The sequence below is a fragment of the Melopsittacus undulatus genome, chromosome 4 (genome assembly GCF_012275295.1).
Source record: "Melopsittacus undulatus isolate bMelUnd1 chromosome 4, bMelUnd1.mat.Z, whole genome shotgun sequence".
Lineage (NCBI taxonomy): Eukaryota > Metazoa > Chordata > Aves > Psittaciformes > Psittaculidae > Melopsittacus > Melopsittacus undulatus.
Genome location: NC_047530.1, coordinates 66,465,863 through 66,483,956, shown reverse-complemented (window position 1 = coordinate 66,483,956; position 18,094 = coordinate 66,465,863). Strand labels below are relative to the sequence as shown.

Here is an 18,094-nt window from a genome sequence, read left to right as displayed (position 1 = left end):
CTACAATTTCCTAATACAGTTTCCATTTTGGTCGCAATTTTGTAGAGAGAATGTCGGATGAAGACCATTGAAATTATGTTGGAGACCAACAACTATAACAACACCAAACAAACAAAAACCTCACCAAAAAACTCCAACACAAAAAGCACTCCCCAGAATGGGAAATATATGGCTTCTTAGGATGAGATAGGAGTAGTTTTTACTGATATTTTACAGTAGTCCTGATGGTTTTGCTCCTGTTTGAGACCACTGTTCATTTGTTTTCTGTTAGATGACTGCTGTGCCAGGTGCTAGTCTTTCCATTTCCAAAACTGTTAAAAGGAGTGAGCTTTCTTTTTATTGTTACTATTATTGACATACTGAGAATGTCACATAAATTCAATAAGCTTTCCTAAAACTGTTGCAGTCCCATATAATTACAAACACTTCCTGCCTCCTTGTGTTCCATTACTTCCTCTCCCTAGCCTGATTGTGGTAATTAAGAGAAAAAAAAAGTTGAACATGGGGTTAAAATGATGCATCCCTCTGCTCACATGTTTATTTTCTCATTTCCATGTAGTTTATCTTATCTATTTATAGCATGACCTGTTTCTTTTATCTTGTGTCTGGAGCAAAGTGTCCATCATCTTAGTTTTACGAAGTTCCTGTATGCAAAGACTATGATCCCAGCTGCTACTATGCAATCCTACAGCGAACTGTTCTAGCAGAGGAATGGACATTCTTTACCTGTTCTCTTCAAGAGCTAATACTGCAGGATCAGAATATGGTTCACAAGTTTAAAATCTAATGGGGAGGGGAACCTGTGAAAATAACTTTTGAAATATACAAATACACAACTGCAGCTCACATTTGTTCTGAAAGAAGTTTTTGTTAGAAATTATGGAGCTTTTTTTTCTGAGCAAAAATCACTTCTCCAATACTGTGCGAAAATTTACTTATATAATAAAATACAAAACATCTGTTCCTTTTCAGAAGGCGGGTATGCATTCTGAAAGATTACACTTTTAAAAAATCCTGTTCACTTTTCAGAAATGATGTTCTAACAATAGTCTAAAAAGTAAATTGATTAGATAGTCATTGGATGTGATTTATCATTTTAACAGTGAGGTATTGTCTTAATAAAAATAAGCAAACAACGTATGCTGCATTAATAGATCATAAGAATATTTCCTTTCTAGAAGAAAATTTCTAGAAGAAAACAGTTCAAAAAAGTTATTTTCATGTTAAATGAACTTTCCAAGACAAAAGAACTCTACTGCAGTTTTTACATAAATTCACAGTCCTGAAATTATAGATGTTACATTGATTGTAGTGTGGCTTATGGTGGATATAGAGAGAATATAATTTACTGCATTCTAGTCTCAGCAAAACAGGAAGTTACGTAATTCATCCAGAATTCTAAATGAAAAGCACTCTGAATACTTCTAAATCTTAGAATTTGTGAGTGTGCTGCAAAGAGAAGGCTGATACTGTGATGAGATGAACGTAATTAACTTTAAATTAATTGGGCAATACTTAGCTAGTTGTCGTGGTTTAAACCCAGCCACACAGCTCGTTCAATCACTCCCCCCGTTGCTCCCCCAACTACCGGGGAGTTGGGGAGGAGAATCAAAAGACTGTAGCTCCCACCGGCTGAGATAAGAACAGTTTAATAACTAAGGTATAACACAAATCACTGCTGCTAATACCAATAATAATAATAATGACAAAGGAAATAACAAGTGAAAAGAATATGACACCTCACCACCCGCTGACCGATAACTCACCCCTCCCTTCCGGACAGAGCACCGACCGATACCTCCTCCAACCCCCCCAGAGCACTAGCTCTTCCAGGTAACTCCCAGTTACATCCTGGGCATGACATGCTGTGGTATGGAATACCTCTTTGGCTAGTTTGGATCAGGTGTCCTGTCTGCTTCCTCTAGGTTTCCCCTCCTCCCTGGTAGAGCATGAGGCTCAGAAAGTCCTTGACCAGACCAAACATTACTTAGCAACAACTAAGAACACTGGTGTTCTCAGCTCTGTTCCCAGGCTGAAAGTCAAAACATAGTGCTGCATCAGCTACAAAGGAGAAAAATTGACTGCTACTGCTGAAACCAGGACACTAGTCAATGAAAGAAATAAATCAACTTTTTAAAAAGTAGATCCAGGAATATGAGATGACTGTTGTGGTTTATGCTACAGTATTTTATTCACTTTTTTTTTTTTTCAAAGACTTAAATATCAGTTTCCTCTTGGCTTGAAGGGATTTTGGGTCAAATCTTTGTTTAGCTGAATTCTAATTAACAGTGGAAAATTATAAGCTCATTAGTAACAGGGTATTCATCTTAGAGAAGTGACTGCTAGTGAGAAGTATACAGTGGTGTAAAGTCCTAATCCTGAAGTATTCAGCACAGTGCTGCTTAGACTGATTTACCTGGCCTCATTCCTGTGTATACTAGTATGATAAACCTGATATTCTTTCTGCTTGTTGCCTTTAACTTTCCCCCTGCCTCTTTCTTTAATTAAATGTTCCTGCTTTTTAACTTTTCTTCAAAGTGTTCTTCCTCCTTGTCCACTTACCTACATATCTTATTTTTTCCCCTAATTTTTGCTTCTTCTATTGTATGTCAAGTCCTGTGTCCTAGTAAGTTTCTTTAATAATGAAAGTTAGTATCATATATTAGCTGAAAGGGATCTTCAGAAATCTAGTCTAATGTTTTGCTCAGAGCAGGGCTAGGTTCTAATTTAGACTAGGGGCTCAACTCCTATCTGATTGGCTTCTGAATGTATTTAAGGATGAAAATGTCAGTCTGTCTTCATCTGTCTCGCAGTACATCATCCACTTGTGATGTGAAGTTTTTCCCTCCCTGTAAGTCTTGATAGCAACATACTTTCCTCTTATTCTTTAGCTGTGGATCTCTGAGAAGGTTCTGGATCCATGTTCTTCATTAGATCCCTCTTCACAATGAAAGACTGTAAACAGGATCCCTCACATCGTGCAACCTTCTCTTTTCCAGCCTGAGTAAACCTAGTTCCTGCAGCCTGATGCTGTGTCTTCCTGCACAGCTAACAATTCTGGCTGTTTTTCGCTGAACTCTTGAAAACTTGACAAACCTGAAAGCTTTTGACTTATTTTTGAGGAAGTGTAAAACATATTTGCCTTTCTAAAATTTTCTAAACTATCTGCACAGTCATGTCCTAAGGTCTGGTTTTGTTTTGTTGTTTGTTTTTTTTTTTTAATTTTATTTTTTATTTTTATTATGATCAAGGGAAGCAGAGAAAGATGATTTTCTTTGTAACCTCTTAACTTTCTTAAATAAAATAATTTGATTTTTTTTTTTCTAAATTTTTTCTGTGATCACTTTAAATGTTTACCGAAGATTGTATAATTTATTTTACAATTTATAAGGTTCTAGGGTTTAGCTAATACTAATGAGGTATCTTTTTATTCAACTGGGGAAAGAATGGCTCATTTAGAAACACTGAAGTCTGAGTATTTCTCAACCAAGCAGGTTGCCACGCTCCCTAAATTGTCTGAGTTCCTTCCAGTGTTGTAGTTTGTAACTAGAAATGCTGCTGCTGCGGACGTTTTCTTTGACAGTGACCTTCCCTCAATGGAAAAACTGACCCTATTATAATTTGTGATAAACTGCTACTCATAGAACTACCTGCATTCTATTAAGGCTTATTATGCTGAGGGGTGTATAGGAAAAATAAGAAGTTGCTCCAAAGGAAGAATTTGATACTACAGAGGATAACTGTACCTAAACAAAGCCCTTGGACTAAAAAACTCCTCAAGCAGTTGGACTGGCTGAATACCTGGATTTTCTAATTCATCAGTGTTCTTCCACACTGATAACACTATCAAAGAAAAAAAATCAAACCCAGCTAATTCTGATAACAGTTTTTAGCCATTTACAGAAGTTTTCCGCTTCTAGTGAAAAGATGGCATTAATAAGGAAAAATTACTAATAGGTTTCTAAGTCTTAGATGAGTCAAAAAAATAGGTAAGTCAGCATATGAATGTGTTCAGGATATTTGGTAAAACTACTGCCACTGCTGTGAAGCTGGAAGTTCTTCACCATTTCCTCTTTCATGAAAAGACCATTATAGTTTGTTTTGGTCTGTCCAAACAAAGAAACAAAGTGTATGTTTCTGATGACTATCATCAGCTGTGGATTCATAATTTTATTCTTTAGGAGACATGCTGCAACTCTGTAACTAATCTCTTAAAGGACAGTTTGGTGAAAGTAAAATTTCAGTGTTTCACAGCATCTGTATGGTCCTCACCAAATTTCCTTTAATGAACTTTAAACTGACTGCTTTGCACTGCTTTTTCTTGTATTAATAAGAATCATGATATTTTTGATGTTGTATCTAGTGAACATGGCTGTCTTGGATCGTGTTGTCTGCGATACCGTTTGTATTAAGGTTAAGGGCGATGGATCCACTGAATCATAACAGCTAGGGCTGTGTGAGATAGTACAAACATGCTTGATACGTTGTTTTCTAGTATTATGTGTCTGATACAGGAATAAAGCTGAATTCTGACGGGTCTGAAGGTCTTTTATGTGGTTGAACTTTGGAAATTATGTTTTGGAGCTTTCCTGACTTTATGCATCAATAATTGTAATGAAATGCCTTATATCAGATCAGCTTTCCTCAGATGGATTTTTCATGGGACTTTGAATGCCTTATTTATATATTTAGACATCAAGAAAACTGTCTTTACTAACCTTATTATTATATAAGAAAGGCACTATAGGGTTAGTTGTCATTTGCAATAAAACCAAGAAGACATTGTCTCCTACTTAGTCATTTTGGCTGTAAATTGGGTCACTTCAACAATAAATTTGGAAGCTGACACTGTGCGTTTAAACTACTGTTAACAGATATTGATCATTTAAGGTAATAGACATACTAGCTAATGAAGTTCCATGTTGATCTCATTCTTGAAGGAACTATTTTTAATGCCTTCAATAAAACAAAATCACTTTGGTTCCATGAATTTTGAAACTACTTGTGTTAATAAGGATGTTACTAGAGAATGTTTTTTATAAATACAGCTTTTAATATTTCTGTTGCCTGGGAAAAAAAAGTCAGATTATTTTTCCCCCATTTTCTGAATCAAAATCACAGACTGGTAAGTTTTACTACCTCTTTAGTGAAAAATTCAGATCTTGTTCATACCTTCACATTCCATTGTTTGGAGTTCATAAATGTTCCCGTATGAAGACAGGCTTAGAAAGCTGAGGCCGTTTAGCCTGGAGAAGAGAAGGCTGCGTGGAAACCTCATAGCAGCCTTCCAGTGTCTGAAGGGGGCCTACAAGGATGCTGGGGAAGGACTCTTCATCAGGGACTGTAGTGGTAGAACAAGTGGTAATGGGTTAAAACTTAAACAGGGGAAGTTTAGAGAGGGTATAAGGAGGAAGTTCTTTACTGTGATGGTGCAGAGGCACTGGAATGGGTTGCCCAAGGAATTTGTGAACGCTCCATCCCTGGCAGTGTTCAAGGCCAGTCTGGACAGAGGCTTGGGGAACAGGGTCTAGTGTGAGGCGCCGCTGCCCATGGCAGGGGGATTGGAACTAGATGATCTTAAGGTCCTTTCCAATCCTAAATATTCTATGGTTCTATGAAATAAGCAAAAATGTATATCTGTTAAGTGGGCATTTGATTTTGGGATCCAAAACTTTGGATTTCTTCCATAAAATTAATGAAATTCTGCCAGTTTGAGTATTGGTTATATTAAGTCATACTCGGACAGGTCACGTTATGCTCTGAAGGTAATGCAAACTTCAAGTATAAAGGAGGAGTGTGTGGTATGGTGGCTGTTAGTACTGTTAGTAAGGATGCATCTTGAGAAAAATCCAATTGTTTAAACCTTTGCCATGAGTTTTGCTTCTTGTAGATTTGTGTAGAATGCATCTGCCTATAGTATAAATCATGCAATCAGAGTATTATTCTGATTTTCTCAGAGCATATTCTGTGTAAAAAAATATTCTGTGTTTTATAATTTGGTGTTTATGCTTTCTCAATTTAGTTTAACCCTGGTAAGAATTAAATAACGTTCTGCACTGAAGTGCCATCAGGGAAGATGAATACCATTTCTAATCTAACTAGAATCTGTGTAAGGGCAATTTCTAATTTTGATAGAAATGTTAAAATGAGAAAATCGGGTTCTGTATTTGCAGCATTTCTTGACAGATACTGATGCTGTAAATTATACAGCTGTTCTTTGTATGGATTTTGTAGTATTCACAGTGATTTATAGGTCTGGAATATAGCTGCTGGAAGTAATTTGTTTTTGTATTTGTATTAAACCTATCATATTCAAATGCACTAAGATTCAGTACAGAGCTCAAGGGCTTGTGGCTTTTTATTTCTTGCTCTGGGTTGCTGTCCTGTGTTTGCAAAGTATGCAGAAAACAACACCAGAAAGCTTAAACTGATATACAAGGAAAAAAAAAAAGTGCTATATTGTCCATGATAAATACTTGAAACCAGCTCATTTTTCAGTTTAAGCTGAACAGCAGAATCAAAACTGTTAACATTTCTGAAACTGGTAATGCTAATAAACTTCTTTTGATGGATTAGCATTTCAGTTCCATTTGCTTGAGTGTCACTCCTTATGCATGTTAATTATGTGTGTCTTCATGTTACAGAAACTTAATATTCCCTGCAGTGTTTGAATTGTGTGCATCTTAAGACAGTGTGTGAAGTTGTCATTGATTTACTTAATTCAGCTTGTTTTAGTTTTGGGGTTTTAAAATTAGAATAAAAGTAATCTAGCTTATTTTAAATATTTGGGAAGTATATATAATGAATGTTAAAAATAGTTAAACAGTACCTGGAGTTTGACAGAAGAATAGGGTCTAGGGCCGTGAATATTTGTTGATTATGTCAGATGGAATATGTTTGAAAAAAGGCTAAACTAGAACACGCTAAATGTGAAGTATCTGTTTGTTTTGGTACCTGTTAGACTGTGTATCAGTGAAAATGCTAGTGGATCATGTGTAACATGATCTTCCATTACTAACAGGTTTACTTAAATTTTTTCTGAGTAGCCTAATGCCACTAGTGCAAATAATGAAGCAAGTTTTCTATTTAATGAATATCCCCAAATCTCTTCTAACTTTAAAGTCTCAAAAAAAAGAAACAAAAAAAGGATAATTGGATATGGTATTATGAGAATATAATAAAATGGCAGAAATAAGTAATTATGGATAATGTCATTCTGCCACATTTTTCAATGAGTTTTCTGTTGAAAAAGTTACAGGCAAAAATATTTCCTGAAAGCTTTAACAACTGTATTATGTTCCATTGTACTATATATGAATGTAGGTACTTCGTGTTATCCATACCTTTGAAATAACTACACTATGACTTGTATTGAGTCTTGCTCTATGTAGTGTACTTCTTTCTTTTTTAGGAATGTTTACGGAATGGTCTTAATCTGTCATTTCTCATGGGTCAAGCTATCAGTAATGCTTCTGAAACAAGCAGCTTACACCTACCACCTTTTCAGCTTTCTGGAAAGAGATCTATCTCTAAATCACATTCAGTGCTAAACACTGAAAACAAAGCAAGTTTAGAAAGGAAAAAAATGCCATGAAAACACTGGACTCTTATGGACCAGTATGCACACTGGAAAATGTTAAGCTCTATTTGACAGCAGCATAAAGAGAAGGTATTTCTTAAGTAGAAATGTTAACAAAGAAAAAGTGCTGCTTTACTTGTGTTTTCTTTACAAATTAAAGATTGCTGCTTTAATCATTAAGTTACTTAAGAGGACTGTATGCTGCTGCTGCCCTACTTTTGAGTGCTTCTACACTGGCTATTGTATTTTTAAATGTTTGAAATCAAGTAAGGATGGTATATCATTGTCTCCTTCAAATCCATTATTTCTTCTTATTAATCTTCCTTACACTTTTTCAATCTCCCTCTTTTATGTTGCATCTCCCTTGTTTCCTGTTTTTCTCTCTTTAAATTAATCTGTATTTCTGCTATATTTCCACCCCTTCTCCCTCCCCCCCCCCCCCCTTTTCTTCCTTGCTTCCTCTTCACATCTTTGTTAGCCATCTTTTTCTCTTCAAGGTATGATAAGACCTGGAGGTTCTTCAAAGCCCTCTCCCTGATGAATGTTTCCTACTGTAGTTCCAAGCACATGACAAATGTGATCATAATCATACTCAGAGAAAACCTCTGTGAGCTAATATGTTAACTGGTATGTGTTTGCAGAAGAAGGATTGATGGCTTTAAAGAAAAAATCTTTCATTCTTACAGGGAAAAATTGCTTTGCTATCTTTCAAAACCAGGTACTTCATCTAGGAGGCTGAAAGTTAACAGAGCAAGGTATTAAAAGTGTGGCGACCAAATCGTAAAATAATGGATAGAGAAGTGACAGCAAGGTGATGCTTTACCATCTGTAACTGGGCTAGAAGTTGCTGAAGCATGAGACATACAGAATATTGTACAGTAATTGCAGTCTGATGCATCAAAATAAATTGTATCTTCTGTAGCTGAACAGTAAATTCCTGAAAAACATTATTGAATTAAAGGAACCCTGTGATATTAACCTGTCATGGGCAGTTTTTGATCCTCTGTATAAGACAGCTTTGCTTTTATGTAATATTACATTACCAGTTTAAATATGGTTAATAATAAATAGATACAGAGAGGAAATTGCAAGGCTTCTCTTCTACTGGGAACTTCAGTTCTGTAAATCTGTTTCGTGTTTGCTCTAAGTTACCTGAAAGTTACGGTTTTATAAAGATAGTTCAGAGTTTTCTTAGAGGCAGAGAGTATTGCTTAAGTTTTAGTCCTGTTATAACATTGACATGGCTTTGTTCTGTAACACTTCACATTTGTGTATTCATGCATAAGGTTGATGCAAACAAACTGCCTACAGTTTATACCATACAGAGTATAAGTATTATGTGTGTATGTATGTATGATGTTTATGTATTCTGTATACATGATGTAGTAGAATTATAGCATGAGACACTAAGGACTACTGAAGTCAGGAAAAATAAATCGAGGCAGGTTAAGAGTTTTTTAGTAGCAAGTTAGCTTAGAATTCCTGGCAATCAAGTGCATACTGTGTTGCTGCTTTGTAAAGGCAAGTTCCTGCTTTTGTCTCTAGATCTGGCCAATCTATTAGATGCGTCTTTTAAAATCACTTAATTCTGTGCTGCCTGCAAACACTGTTGTTTTAAGGATTGTCAGTATTTTAGGATTGTCTGTCTATTGGAGAAATGAGAAAAGAGCAATTTTTATGTTTCTGGATTGTAACAGTGCTAGTTTATTTCATCCACCTGTTTGGACTAGAATAATTTCTGGAAACATGTATTTAAAAAAACCCCAACAAACTAAAGCAACGAAGTGTGTACAAACTGGCTTCAGGAGCACATGCTTTCTCTGTGAAGGAGCAGATCAGATATTTTTAAGAGTTTCCAGCAAGTTTACGTCTCTACTGAAGGGTATAATCATTTGCTTTCTAGAGGTAATGGAAAGATTTTGATTCATCAATGTGAAATGCACAAGGTGTCTTTAAACAAAATCCTTTGAATCAGTTCTGTTCTTAATTTACTGCCATACCTTCTGAATAGTTAACTTGGTGGGAATGCATGTAAGGTGACCCTTTGTAGTTAGTGTAGTACAGTTCTGTGATCTAGTGATGTTTCATTTGTGCTAAGAAAGTCGTTATCCTATGTCAGGCATTTTTCCCAATGTATATTTGTAATCTTTCTTTTGTACAGTTACAGTCGCTTGTGTAGGTCATCAGATCTATAGCTAAAAGCCTTACATGGAGGGCCTATTAGGTCATGCTTTGAACTTCTGTCAATTTAGCATTTTCTAGAGTAGGCAGAGTCACCTTTATAATAGGGTTTGTAAAAGGTGATCCATGCTGGTGGTAAATGCTTATCTGTTTAGATAAAGGTATTGTGGGGGTGCAGCAAGGGCTGGCTGCTCTCTGAGGCAGTGGCTTCACTGGCCAGGCTGTCCCACTGACCTGCATCAAAATGACTTGGGCATGCCAGGTGATGGTGACTGTGTTCAACCAAGAATCCAGATCATCAGGAAAGTTTGTGGTAATGAGGTATCTCAGGACAAGCTGGGAAGTCAGTCCATGGATCAGGTTGAGGGTCAGGCCTTGAGAAGGTAAGACACAGTCCAGTGATATCTCAGAAGCACAATATTGTCAGGGCCGGACACCTCAGGAGGTCAGTCTCTGGGTGGCAGTCTGGACTGCAGGACTGTGGCCAGATGTGTGGCAGCTGTGGCTGAGCTGCAGACAAACACTCCTGCAAAATAGCTCAGACAGGGGCTGAAAGTCCCAGGTTGAGCTGAAAGGGAGCTCCAGAGCCCAGTGGTGGGAGGTGGATGGAGCCCCAGCTAAGGCTAGGCAGACCTTTGAGACCTAGTAGTGCTCTCAGGGCCCTGACAGGTATAAGCCTTTAAAACCTCCATGAAAGTAGTATTACCTTGGAAGAACTAACACACCTTAAGAGTGATGTGAGAGTCAGTATCTTTTTCACTTTCTTGTCTGTGAGATATTTTCTTCAACTGAATTGGCTGCTTGGAGACCTCATAGCAGCCTTCCAGTATCTGAAGGGGGCCTACAGGGATGCTGGTGAGGGACTATTCATTAGGGACTGTAGTGATAGGACAAGGGGTAACGGGTTGAAACTTAAACAGCAGAGGTTTAGATTGGATATAAGGAAGAAATTCTTTACTGTTAGGGTGGTGAGGTACTGGAATGGGTTACCCAGGGAGGTTGTGAATGCTCCATCCCTGGCAGTGTTCAAGGCCAGGTTGGATGAAGCCTTGGGTGCTATGGTTTAGTGTGAGGTGTCCCTGCCCATGGCAGGGGGGTTGGAACTAGATGATCTTAAGGTCCTTTCCAACCCTAACTATTCTATGATTCTGTGATTCTAAGACTGCACAGTACTTACGAAATACGTAAACTGGAGCCCTACCCCAATAAATGGTTCATGGATGCACTTGGAAGAATTTGATCTTTGTTGTCTTCGATTCACAAATGCACATAATTTGGCTGCCACTTTTGACAGAAAGCTGAACACTAAATACCAAGTTTAAGCTGTGATAAAAAGTAATTCTTTTGTCTCCCAGCCATATAGTAGTATGAAATAGTGGGATTTTGTTATGTCTGTGTTTTTGCTGAATATAAAACTCAGTTCAATGCTATCTGTCTCTGCAGAGTGAGCTAGAGGACTGCAGCACGCTTTATTTGAAGCTGCCTTTGTGAACCTCGTGTTGACTGCAGCAGATGTAAAATACAGCAGTGTGATTTATACCCACGGTGAGGCCTGGACCTCATGAGTTGTGCTGATAGGAATGCACAGTGAATAAGAGCTGGATTCCTGGTGTATTGTGCTCTCAGACCTTAAAAGTGTTATAAAGAACAGATTTTGATTTTTCTAACTCTTAATGAAGTAGTACAAATGAAGCTTAACTGTGAAGGTAGTTTTCAAGTTTTACATTCAAAGTCTTCCTGTTCATACACCCTATTTAGCTGGAACAAGCCACAGCTGGAAATCTGTTTGTTTTCCACTTTTATCAGAGGCAACCAGGTATGACGATGAAGACGTAATAGTACTTCCCAGGGGGTGTGGGACAGCAGCCTGGGGAATTATCACTATACTGGCCCTCTTAGTTTGGCAATGGCTGGAAACAGGATTATCCTTGCTCTCAGCTAATCTCATGTGGTGTATCTAGAACTCAGCTGCTGACTGAGTATATAAGAACACATCCCAGGCCACTGGAAATAGTCCACTAATGTAAAAAGAAGTTTGAGTAAGAGGAAAGTGGTAGACTGTGAAGAAAAACAGACTAAAGCTCAGTAGTGTAGTTGGATGAACTACAGATGCTCAGATGTTATGGTATGAAGAGAGCAGTAAGAAGAGCTGGTTTGAGAAATTTCTTCTCTGTAGCCCTATTTGTCTTTTGCCTCTGCAGTGAAAGATGATCCATCTTTACAACTATCTCAGAGTAACAATAAACATAGTTGTAGTTTGTGTTCTCCTGTTCCTCTGGTTCCATATTTTAATGATATTTCAGTCCTATACATACATACCTTTTCCTCTGTATGATTATTTCCCTTGCTTGATAGGGAGATCAGTTGATTTTAGGTGGGTGTTTTTGGCCAATTTTGCAGAAGATCAGACTAAAATTATCAGCTGCCTCTTCCAGAACACTGGAACAGGTTGCCCAGGGGGGTTGTGGAATCTCCTACACTGGAGATATTCAAGGCCCACCAGAACAAGTTCCTGTGTGATGTACTGTAGGTTACCCTGCTCTTGCAGGGGGGTTGGACTAGATGATCTTTTGAGGTCCCTTCCAACCCTTGGGATTCTGTGATTCTTGTTTACATGAAAAATTTTGAGGAATTAATTCTTCATCAAGGTGGAGAAGAAAAATGGCCCTACAGTTTCTTTCGGGGCTGTCCAAAGCTCACAACTGAACTGCAAAGTAGTGATGAGTTTAATGGATTTAAACTTAAAAAAAAAATTATTGAGTATTTAAGTACTCAGTAACTATTTAAGTATTATTGAACAAAGGCAAGGCTTTTCATAGGTGAATTTACCAATACCATGATACCATGTCTCTGAAACTCTACACAATATTGCATGAAACAAAACGGTCTGTGTTTTAGGAACATTAATGCATCGAGTTCAAGGGCTGTTTCCAGATGCCATGTTATGTAACTTGCCATTACTGGCTTTCTGCTACTGGTTTTCTCATTTTTTATCTTATGAACACCTCATTTCCTTGTTAGACAGTACTGTTTTAGAGGAAAAAAGTAATCCAGAAGGACTTTTGAGTTTGACTGTTTGCATATGACACAGTAAAGTAAGAAATGTTTAAGAGTAGGAGACAGCTAGGTTGAAGTGTTATATTAGCTTCCCATTGTAACTCTAGGGCTTTCTTGCAGCACAAGAGGAAAGAGGGCATTCTGTTGTCTTGTAATTTAATTGTAGGAAAGGTAGAATGAGATTCTGTAAAAAATAAATAACACTTTTTGCTGAGAGTGCACTGGATTAAATTGTAATTGCTTTACCAAGGTTGGAAGTGCGCTAATTTGAGCACACTGGGCAATGAAGTCATTCTTGCATAGTGGTGATTCATTTATATATTGGTTTTTTTAAAATGTAAAAATATCTTAAGTACTAATATGCCAAAAAAGAGTAAGTCAGTTTTCTAATTCAGATGATCAGCTGGTTAAACAACTCTCTGCTTCTGTTTAAGGCTCCACTTCTCTCTCTCTCTCCTCCCTCCACCTCTCCCATTTTTGGTGTTTGGGTTTTTTGTTTGTTTTTTACTATATCCCTGAGATTTCAAAGTTACCCTGAGGAAGTAAGACACAGTCTGATGTCCAGTGCATAACATGAAGTAAATGAGATTTTAAGAACATAAGACTGGTTCATTTAATATTGAATGTTCTTTTCTTCAGGCATAAACTTAGAAACTTTATGCAGTGAAAAGTGGATATTGGGATGCTTTTGTAAATAATGCATATTAGAGCCTGATGCAATGCAAAGGAAAATAATTAGAAAGACTTCAGCTTTCTTTACAGCAGGCCACGAGCAGTTTTGTATGCATTTTGTTGTTCATTCTTCATTGCGCCTCTTCTCATTGTTTGAAGTTGGTGCCACAGGCTTTTTATTGTTCTGATGCGCTATTTTTCCTTCCTTTTATATTTTTTCCCTGAATTTAACTGTCTCCTTCACACAAGCCATTTTGCAGATATCTACTAGTTTGTTTTCAAAGGACAAGATACAGAAGGAGAGTGGGAAGAATCAGAGAATCATAGAATAGTTAGGGTTAGAAAGGACCTTAAGATCATCTAGTTCCAACCCCCCTGCTGTGGGCAGGGACACCTCACACTAAACCATATCACCCAAGGCTTCATCCAACCTGGCCTTGAACACTGCCAGGGATGGAGCATTCACAACCTCCCTGGGCAACCCATTCCAGTACCTCACCACCCTAACAGTAAAGAATTTCTTCCTTATATCCAATCTAAACCTCTGCTGTTTCAGCCCGTTACCCCTTGTCCTATCACTACAGTTCCTAATGAATAGTCCCTCACCAGCATCCCTGTAGGCCCCCTTCAGATACTGGAAGGCTGCTATGAGGTTTCCATGCAGCCTTCTCTTCTCCAGGCTGAACAGCCCCACCTCTCTCAGCCTTTCTAGAGTAAAATAGGATGAGACAGGAGGCTCCTTAGAATTCTGATGTTGACTGTATGGTTGTCTTAAAGTCCGTTAACTTTCATCTGTCCAAATAACAGCTTCCAAGCTTGATTCCTAGAAACAGTTAAATGTGACTTGGAAACTCTGTTGAGCTCTGTGTTCCTTATTGTCTGGGCTGGCAGGAGGAAGTAAGGTATCAGGAAGATCTGTGTGGAGAAGGGAGGAACAAGATGAATATGGTGAGACCTGAGTGTTTTAAGTATGTACGTAGTGGGGAGAGAAGAAAAACAGGTAGTGGTACTTCCAGGAGATGGCTTCTCTCAAGCACTGTTTTCATTTCCACACATTTCATACTTCCTGTTTTCCAGGAATACAGGATTCTTATCCCTGACCTGCTGTTCCTTTCTGCAGTATGCTTGGAATATATGCTGGTGGAGCAGGGAAGCAAACACAGATTTGTTTTGATGGAACAATCACAGAATTCCTTGCTTAACCCTGTTTGCACCTATGTCCTTCTCTATTGCTAATGAAGAAAAACACGTCTGGGAGGAAAGAGTTTATTTCCAGGCTAGTTTTCTCATAGGAAAACTGTGCTTAAAAATAAGAAAAATATGTACAGTTCCTGATGCTGGTTATAAGAAAACAAAAATCGGGGTTATTTTACACGCACTTTGTTCATTTCTTGTGATATAAAGGTGATTCAATTGTAAACACTGTTGTACTCTCTTTTTGCAATCTTTGATAAATTCAACTTGATGTTTCCTTAAACAGATAGAAAAAAATTTGTTTATACATTACTTGTCAGTTCTGAATTGCTTTTGGAAATAAACAGTATATTCTTTTGCTGACAGGATTTGAAATCCAGCAATCAGCGAGATGAAATTGCTGCAGCACGTGCAACCCTGAAGGAAAATTCTTCTCTCCTACATTCAATATGTTCAGCTTGTTTGGAACATTCAGATGTTGCATCCCTATCAGCCAGCAAAGATTCAATTTGCAATGAAATACAGAATGCTCTCAGTGTAATTTCTAATGCTTCCCAAGGAGTTGGAAATAAAGTGGGACAACCTACATCTCATGCAGCTACTCTTGGAAGTGCACTGGATGAACTTGAGGTATGTAAACCTGTGGAACGAAAACATTTTTTAAAAAAATAGGGTGGTTTTTTTTTAATTAACCATCGCTGTCATAAGTGATGGACCTAATGGTATTAGAAATTATGCTCTGCTTAGTCCTAGTCTAAATACTATAACTATAAATTATTTCATTGTGAGGGATCACTTCCTTCAAAAGAGTTTGGAATTAAGTCTTCATGTATGTTCAACATTTAGCTTCATCCAAAGAGCAGGAAAGTTCCAAGTGCATCACTAATGATGGAGATTGACAGGTCCTTGAATAAATGGGCAAAACCATGAGTTTAGTTTACAAATAAGTGATTATCAGATGTTGGTGATCACTGCTACCATGACTGTATTCCAGTTGGTACAAAACAAGTTGAAGTCATTTACTCCAAAACTTCTCATTTGGATCATTATATAATTTATATAACTGAAGGATTTAGAAACCTAATTATGTTTTTGCTTGTCATTAAATAAAGTGACATAACCAATATGCTTTCACAAATTCTGCTTTTCCACTTCCAATATTAAAACAAATTTTTTGAGCAGGTAGGTCTTTCTCGACTCCTGGCCTGATCCTCAGCTTTTGTACAGAGCTTTTCCCTTTTCTCACAGCTGCCTCTTAAGAGTGTTATTTTTCATTGTCCTGCCAAAATGGTAAGGAAACTCCTGTAGATGAGATTACCCACAATGCTTCTCATCTGGTGTAACTGATGTAGGCCCAGATCAACAAAGAAGGAATGAAAAGTTTCTAAACACCTTTGCAGATATGGGTCTTTTTGGTTGTAAATTCTCACTTTCCAGATAGCACACTCAGAATGCAAACTTTGTTGATACATTTTCAGGAGGATTAATGTTTTGACTGATGGTAATAGATTTTGGCTAAGATTTTCAATGAAAGGTTAGAGAAATACATTGAAATATGACTCAAATCTTGTAGTGGCACTTTATAGATCAAAACAGACCTCTCAGTCATGCTCAAAGTTTCCTCCCAAAGTAATAGACTCCAATTACATGTCATACGTCATCCTTCCATGCTTCTCACACTGGACTTTAAAATTACAGTTTCTAATCAATTTTCTTAATAAATGAAAGAAAAAGGTAAACTTTTTAAGAGTAATACATGATTTATATACATGAAACTCTGAATGACAAATTATGATTTTTAGATGAGAGCTACTAGTTACCTATTTTACTAAAAATTATTTGACCTAAATTTGGCAAAAAGATTGCATCTTATGACTGATGATTAATTCATCTTGTCTGTATGTAAGCAATACCATTTTAGTGATTTTTAAAAATTAATTAAATTTATTATTGTTTTAAAGTGCTTAAGATTTGCAATAATCACAAAATGGGGGAAAAAAAGTCTTTTGGATTGAATTTGCTTATATCTGGAAACATAAGAACATAGAAGTCTGACTGTTGTAAAAAAACATTTGTTTATGGAGTTCTAAATACATTTTTACCTAGGTAACACAAATGGGAATTGAAACTGTGTGGGTTAGATAAAGCACAATTTATAGAGCATTTAACTAATGCTCTATAATGTAAAACGTACCTTACATTATTATGGACATTTTATGCATAACCTAGTATTAAGGGTGCTTACTTGAGATGTGAGTGCACAGCAGTGAAGTTGCTGCTCCAATAAATAGTAACCAAGTGGCACAACTCTGGTAGAGGTGAGGTGCACAGAACACTTTGGTATTAAGGACTGTAATGTGAATGAGGGAGACAGAATCTCACATCTCTACCACAAATAAAGCTGTCTTCCACATCAGGAATGGATGTCCTGACCTCTAGAAACTGACTGTATCTTAAAATGCCTTACTTTGTTATTCTTACGTCATTGTGGGTGAGTCTGAGTCTTTCATGTATAAGATTAGTTTAAAACTGTCTATTGGGTGTAATAAGTTATTTTATATGTATATTTAAAATATAAGTATTTAAACATTAATTACTAGTTTTATGCAGTTTTACAAATCTGTATCAATATGCTAGCCAAAACTTATTTTTAATTTTGCTGTGTCTTTGGATATGGCCCCACTGCTGAGAACTATTTTGATTCTACTTTTAAAGTTATGCTTTCTTTCTTAGAGAGGTGGCAGCTGAAAGGGGTTATTTTCAGCTGCATTTCAGTCTTTCATGGCACTTCTTAGGTTTTCTGTGCAAAGAATTCCTTTACTGCATTTCCATAATTTCATGCAATGCATATTGTGTTTGAGACGTAGTAACAGCTTGCCTCCAGCTAAGCTGGATGCAGTTTTTCTTTACACTCACCCGTAATCTTACTGTTGTAAGAAAGCTCCACAAAGTGAAGAAATGAGCCAAAAATGGATGCCTGATATGCCTGATACTAATCTTCTTAATGTGTCTTTAAACTATCTTTGTGGGAAAAAAATGGTACCTCACTACCTTCACCCTTCCAGAAAAGTGTCTTCAAGTACATTTCCTTTCTTCTGTGGAAGTATTACAGAAAATGAAGGCTTCTCATGACAACATGAAGATCTGTATTACTGCTCTTATCAGACATGACTCTAGGCATTGATAATTAAGAATTTGCCCACTAAAGCAAAATGACTTTCTGTGCTGTTGCCTGGGAGGGCCAGTCTGGCTGCATCCACTGCCAGCAAGAGGTTAGGGTATGTGGAGATGTTTCAGAGTAGAAGAGGAAGCCATCTTTATTCTATCCAATCACTTTTTCTTTTCTTTGGATTTTAGCCTTCATGACAGGGTCTGCCAGGTACTGACAAAATTTCAGCTTTTCTTCTCTCT

The 18,094-nt window shown here is 37.2% G+C and overlaps 1 protein-coding gene across 2 annotated transcripts in view; it reads left to right on the top strand.

Annotated features, from left to right (window-relative positions):
• The window catches only part of CTNNA3 (catenin alpha 3), a 467,065-nt gene that overhangs the window by 86,077 nt on the left and 362,894 nt on the right, over positions 1 to 18,094 (top strand). For both annotated transcript variants that reach the window (XM_031053362.2, XM_031053363.2), the window contains exon 5: positions 15,050 to 15,313. In XM_031053362.2, the coding sequence (XP_030909222.2) occupies positions 15,050 to 15,313 (264 nt within the window). The remainder of the gene's footprint in view (positions 1 to 15,049; positions 15,314 to 18,094) is intronic.